This window comes from Rosa chinensis, chromosome 1, assembly GCF_002994745.2.
Source record: "Rosa chinensis cultivar Old Blush chromosome 1, RchiOBHm-V2, whole genome shotgun sequence".
Taxonomy (NCBI): Eukaryota; Viridiplantae; Streptophyta; class Magnoliopsida; order Rosales; family Rosaceae; genus Rosa; species Rosa chinensis.
The window spans coordinates 59,397,751-59,404,046 of NC_037088.1; the positions used below are offsets into that span (position 1 = coordinate 59,397,751).

The 6,296-nt window shown below is 37.5% G+C and overlaps 1 protein-coding gene across 1 annotated transcript; it reads left to right on the plus strand.

The window, feature by feature from the left end:
* Positions 1 to 431: 431 nt before the first annotated feature.
* Positions 432 to 4,987, plus strand: LOC112185242 (cucumisin). The gene is made up of 9 exons (XM_024323464.2): positions 432 to 602; positions 754 to 943; positions 2,161 to 2,404; positions 2,510 to 3,026; positions 3,125 to 3,228; positions 3,481 to 3,708; positions 3,783 to 3,894; positions 4,021 to 4,213; positions 4,352 to 4,987. Exons 1-9 carry the CDS (start codon positions 510 to 512, stop codon positions 4,879 to 4,881), a joined length of 2,211 nt encoding a protein of 736 aa, XP_024179232.1. The 5' UTR covers positions 432 to 509; the 3' UTR covers positions 4,882 to 4,987.
* Positions 4,988 to 6,296: the final 1,309 nt, after the last annotated feature.

Sequence of the window (6,296 nt, forward strand, 5' to 3'; positions counted from 1 at the left end):
AATTTGGCATGAGTTGACAAAGTCAACTATAATTTGGAAAAAGAGAGAGGTACAAATACCAATTTTGAAGGTATGAATACAATCTCCCTATAATTATGGGTTCCAAAAGTTATTATTAAATTTCCATAAATGCAAATTTATCTTATCTTGTTTGAGCTTTTATCCTTTGATACTCAATTATCTTTGCTAAATGTGAATGGAAAATGGTCAATTATCCCAAAATTATGTTGCAGCTCTTCCACTTTAAGAAAAGTAATATCCTATGCTTAATGAGTTAATGAGATCCACGATCACGTGCATCCAAAACTGTACGTAAAAGCCTTAAACTTTTGGCTAGCTTACAGGAAAAAGTTTGAGCCAGGAAAAAGTTTGAGCTTTGAAGCTTTACTTTTTCATCTTATATTTGCTCGAACAATTCTTGCTATAAATACATGTTGAAGTTCTTGGATGAGACTATGAGAGCAATGCTCTTTATAGGCTCTATCTAGTAGCACATACATAGTAATAGTATGGCTCTTCGATGGTTTCTCCTTCTCAACCTCATTTGCAATATTCTACTGCTTGTTGATGTTACTCACTCAGTTGCTCAGGATGCCCGAAAGGTATATCTCTCAAGTTCTATTAGTCCTAATTAATAATCCAAATTAACTTACATTAGCTTATGCATTTGATATTAAAAATTTTGATCATATCACTTTGCTTCGATTTTGAAAGTTTCGTTTCACTTAACGTTGATCTTGTAATTGGATGCAGACTTATGTTGTGTATATGGGCGACAAGCCAAAAAACGGGCCCATATTACCTTATCTTCACGTGAATATGCTACAAGACGTAGTTGACAGCAGCAACATTGATATTGCAGATCTGCTTCTTCACAGCTACAAGAGAAGTTTTAATGGATTTGCAGCAATGCTCACAGAGCAAGAAGCACAAAAAATGATTGGTACTGCTGCAACCCTACCTTTGCATTAAATAAATCTTACCATTCGTATGGGAATAGATGGCGTAGTGTACGTATAAATATTATAATAGCTAAATTCTGGTATTGATAATGAAAATGAAAGAACTGGCTAAACGAAAACGGAAGAATAAGAAAGATGAATACCTTGAAGAAGGGGTATTGGTAACTTTTGTGGGTACAATTGCTAATTCTCGCTGATTATTAAGCCCATGACAACTGATCTTGCTAACTGCTCCTATTAGCTATAGCTGATCAACACGTGTTGCTATAGAGATGATCCCTTTTTTTTTTACCAAGGCTTTGATCATTTTTATCATACTTTTATCTTGACCATCTCTGTTGACTTGGACATATACTTTTAACACCCCCCCCCCCTAAAACTAGTACTTGGGGTACCAGGGATAAGTAAATGTGGAACTGCAGATATAGGAATTGCTGCATAGTGATGTGTCTTCAAAATTTTCTGCGGTGGTGAGTGATTGTTGTTGGAGGTCATATGGTTTGTTGCTCCATAATCAATGTGCCACACTACATGAGTCGGTGGTGTATTTTGACAATAGGTTATTTTTCTTGTTTTTATTTTTTATTCTGGGGGGCTTCTTTTCTTCATCTTCTCTACCGGTGAGGGAAGAAGGGGACTGGTTTAAGCCGATTTTCATTTTCTGAAACCTGAAGAGCTCACGTTCTCTCTTTCTCATGGTGCTTCGTAATTTATCTCTCATCCTTCTCTCCCTCAACTGAAAAAGCCTCTGGCTATCACTCTGATAGCATGCTAAAGTTTTGGTATCGATAATGAAAATGAAAGAACTAGCTAAACAAATAAGGAAGAAGAAGGAAGAAGAAGAAAGATGAAGACGATGAAGAACCGGTATTGGTAATTTTTCTTGGTAATTGCACAATTGCTAACTCTCACTCAGTATAATTATGAATCGCCCTTTTTATACTGACTCGATTACTTGGCCATGCTAACTGATATTGCTAACTGCTCCTATAGCTGATCAACACGTGTTACTGTAGAGATGACCCTTTTTGTTAAGGCGTTAATTTGATCATTTTGATCATACCTTTATCTTGACCATCTGTGTTGACTTCCACGTATACTCTTAACAATAATTAATGTATACATGTGTAAAAAAAAAAAACATATATATATATGTGTGTGTGTGTGTGTGTGTGTATGATCGAATGTATGCATACAGGAATGGATGGTGTAGTATCTGTCTTCCCAAGCAAACAAAGGAGTGCCAAAACAACAAAGTCATGGAACTTTCTTGGATTTCCAGAAACAGTAAAGAGAAGCGCCCTTGAAAGGGATATCATTGTAGGTGTGATGGACAGTGGAATTTGGCCAGAGTCAAACAGCTTTAGTGATGTTGGTTTTGGTCCTCCACCCAAGAAATGGAAAGGCAAATGTCAAGGCCATGGAAATCTTACTTGTAACAAGTATGCTAACTAATTGATCCATTTCAAACTGGCATGTAATTAATTAAATAAATTAATGACTTTTTGTACTAACTAATATGGGTTTATTTATTGAGATCTCAACAGTAAAATCATCGGAGCACAGTATTACCGTGCTTCTCGATCCTTCAAAGAAGATGTTGAGTCTCCAAGAGACTCAAGCGGTCATGGAACTCACACCGCATCAACAGCAGCTGGGAACACAGTGAGTAAGGCAAGCCTAAATGGTTTAGGGCTGGGAACAGCAAGAGGAGGGGTACCATCAGCACGTATTGCTGTGTACAAAATATGTTGGGGCAGCAGCATCAGTTGTGATGATGCTGACATTCTAGCGGCATTCGATGATGCCATTGCTGACGGTGTTGACATTCTCTCTATTTCCGTTGGAGGCCTTATTCCATCTGATTATTTTAATGATCCATTTGCAATTGGGTCATTTCACGCTACCAGAAATGGGATATTAGTTTCCATGGCCGCTGGTAACGAAGGTCCGGGAGCAAAAACTGTGACAAACTTTGCACCATGGCAACTTTCTGTGGCTGCTACCACCATAAACCGCCAATTCATCACCAAGGTTCAATTGGGTAATGGTAAGCTCTATGAGGTAATTAATTAAATCTAGCTTTGCAACTGCTATTCACAATTAATTAGTACGTCTCTACATTTCTAACTAGCAACTTTTGTTTGTATATTAACTGTCAGGGACTCATACCAAACATATATGACCTCCGGAGTGAATTCTATCCTTTAATTTATGGTGGAGATGCACCCAATAAAAAAGCAGGTGTTGATGGGACTATCTCCAGGTATTGATCTTCCAATTAGGACTTCATTCATTAATCACTTATTAAACTCAGGTAAATATTCTTTACTCGAAAAAAAATTTGGGTAAATATTGTTTCTAACTTAATTGATTATTGTTGTTCAATCTATTGAAGTTGACCCTAATTATCATCCACACATCATGTTTTAGATTTTATGTCATCAAAATGTGACCATTCCCAAAACTGGATATGATGTATCATGTTTGTTATTTGATGTTACTAAATTAATTACAGGTTTTGTGTAAGAGATGCCTTAGAAGAAGATTTGATTAAAGGTAAAATTGTGCTTTGTGATGGCCCTATCGACGGGGCTGGGGTTGGGGCCATATTGGGTGGTGCAGCTGGAATTGTTCTGACAGGAAAAAAAGTTGCTGATGAAGCGCTTGGCCCTTATCTCGTGCCTGCATCTTACGTCGGATTGGAAGAAAACAGCGACATTTACAAATACATAAACTCAACAAGGTAAGTATTAAGGAACTAAGAAGCTTAACCGTGGGTATTAGGATATGCATGTTAATTAATCTTGATTTTTATAGGAACGCAACTGCAACTATTTGGAAAAGTGAAGAGATTAGTGATGTATTGGCTCCATATGTGCCCTCCTACTCATCGAGGGGCCCAAATCCGATCAATCCCAACATTCTCAAGGTGACTTGATTCATAATGAAATGTTAATTGTATATTTAGACTCAAGATAGAGGAATGATATTGCAAGGGATCGATGAAGTAGAACATGCATGTTTAACAATTACATATCAATATATGGCCTTGCAGCCAGATTTAGCGGCTCCAGGAACTTACATTCTGGCAGCATATCCCCCAAGTGGTGGTGGCAGTAAAGCTAGATACTATCTAGAAACTGGGACATCAATGGCATGTCCCCATGCTACAGCCGTAGCTGCATATGTCAAATCATTTCACCCTAAATGGTCACCGGCTGCTATCCAATCGGCACTTATCACTACTGGTTTGTGTTTTATAATTTGCAAAGAAGAGTTTTCAATCTCTTATGAGAAAGTAGTGTTATGTTGCAGAATATTGGACTAGTTATCAGACTACTAATAAAAAGATCTAGAAATCCTTATATATTTCCATTCTTTTGCAGCTAAACCTATGAGTGCCAAAACTAGCTCTGACGCTGAATTTGCATACGGAGCTGGCCTAATAAACCCTTCTAAGGCGCCATATCCTGGTTTGGTGTACGATCTTGATGAACAAGACTACATAGATTTTTTGTGTTCACAAGGATACAGTGGTAAACTATTGCAAAGCATAACCAGGGACAAGGCTAGTTGCTCATCAAAATCTATTAATGGAACAACTAATGACATGAACTATCCTTCTTTTGCACTTTCCATCAAGGATACGAAATTTGTCAATGGGGTCTTCCATAGGACTGTCACTAATGTTGGATCGTCAAAATCCACATATAGAGCTAAAGTGGTGGCTCCATTGGGACTCAAAATCAATGTGAATCCAAGTGTGCTATCGTTCACAACTCTCGGGCAAAAGAAATCTTTTGTTGTCACTATAAATGGGCCGATTGAGAAATCAAATCTAGTCTCTGCGTCTTTGGTGTGGGATGATGGTGCTTTCCAAGTCAGGAGCCCCATCGTTGTCTATGTTGTTGTTTAATTAAGAGGTGTGTCATGTATTGAAATGTAAGCGAAAGCAAAAATATTGGAAATGTCCAAGTCTATGGGCACAATTATAATAATATATGTCTCCAGTATTTCATCTATGATCTATTTCTTATTTGCTTACTTGTTTCAGCTTGCCATGAAAAACTAACTTATTTACATAATTTTATATTTGGTGTTTGATATTAGTTCCTCTGTGAAAGTAGGTTTGGAGCGTCAAGCGCCCACCCACAATCCCTAAGGAAAGGGGGCTATCACATCCGGGAACCCACCGCCCGTCCCTCCATTTAATTTTATTAATAAGATTAAAAAAATACAATACAAATAGGTGAAGGGGGACCAAACCAAAACCTTCCCCAAAACAAACAAAGGGGCTATCACATTCTGTAATATTCTGTGATCTATAATATTCTGTAATATCTGTAGTATTATTAGATCTACTACTTGCCTTAGGAATGGTACTTGTCTTATTAGGCACGATTGTAATCTGTATATAATCCATCCTTGAGAGGTGGATGAATATATTGAGTTATTTAGCAAAAATTGTCTTTTGTTTTTCGTTATATTTGACTCCATTCTGCTGATCTGTATAGGTACAACATTATTTGTTTCTCATGTTTGTTATGTGGGTAATATTGTCTTCTTTTCCATTCTTTCTTTTGTTTGTTAACCGGACATGACTTTGGGATGAAGACCTTCTTATATGTCACAACTATGATTTTTGGTTCCTCTTGTTATTGCATCCTGCTATAGAAATTCAAAACTTGCAACTTTTAGTATATCCAGAACAAATTAATTCATTGAATTATAACCACCATTACAAACCATTAGCATGATGCATCTGAATGTTTTCTTTAGAGTAATATATCTGGTATATGTGATCATGACCGGTAGGAGCATATGTGATTTTTTTAATTTTTTTTTAGAAAATAGATAACCTCATTACTTATCTATAGCCAGAAGACACGTACATCAGATGTTGTCTCATACAAAAAAAAACTAGGGGAAATGATCATTTACCCAATTTTAGGCTAAAAATTGCCCACTTGCTCCACCAACTGTTTTTTAACCCCATTTACCCAAAACACTCTAAGGGATTATTTCCCATTTACCCAATTAATTCTTTTTCCTTTTTTTTGAGACTTTTTTGCCCTCTCCTTCTTTCTCACTTAGAGAGAGAAGTCATCCTCCACCTTGATGTGCTCCGGTGACAAGTGGCCGGCGCGGTCTCCGGCGACCGGCGACCGGACTCTGGCGAACGGTGACCGGGTTCCGGCGACCGGTGACCGGAATCCGGCTATTATTGCCCCCAGTAATCATATTACTGCCCCCCAGTAATTATATTATTGCCTCCCAAAAATCATATTATTGCCGTCCAGTGAATTGTATGAACTCCAAAAACCAAAATGA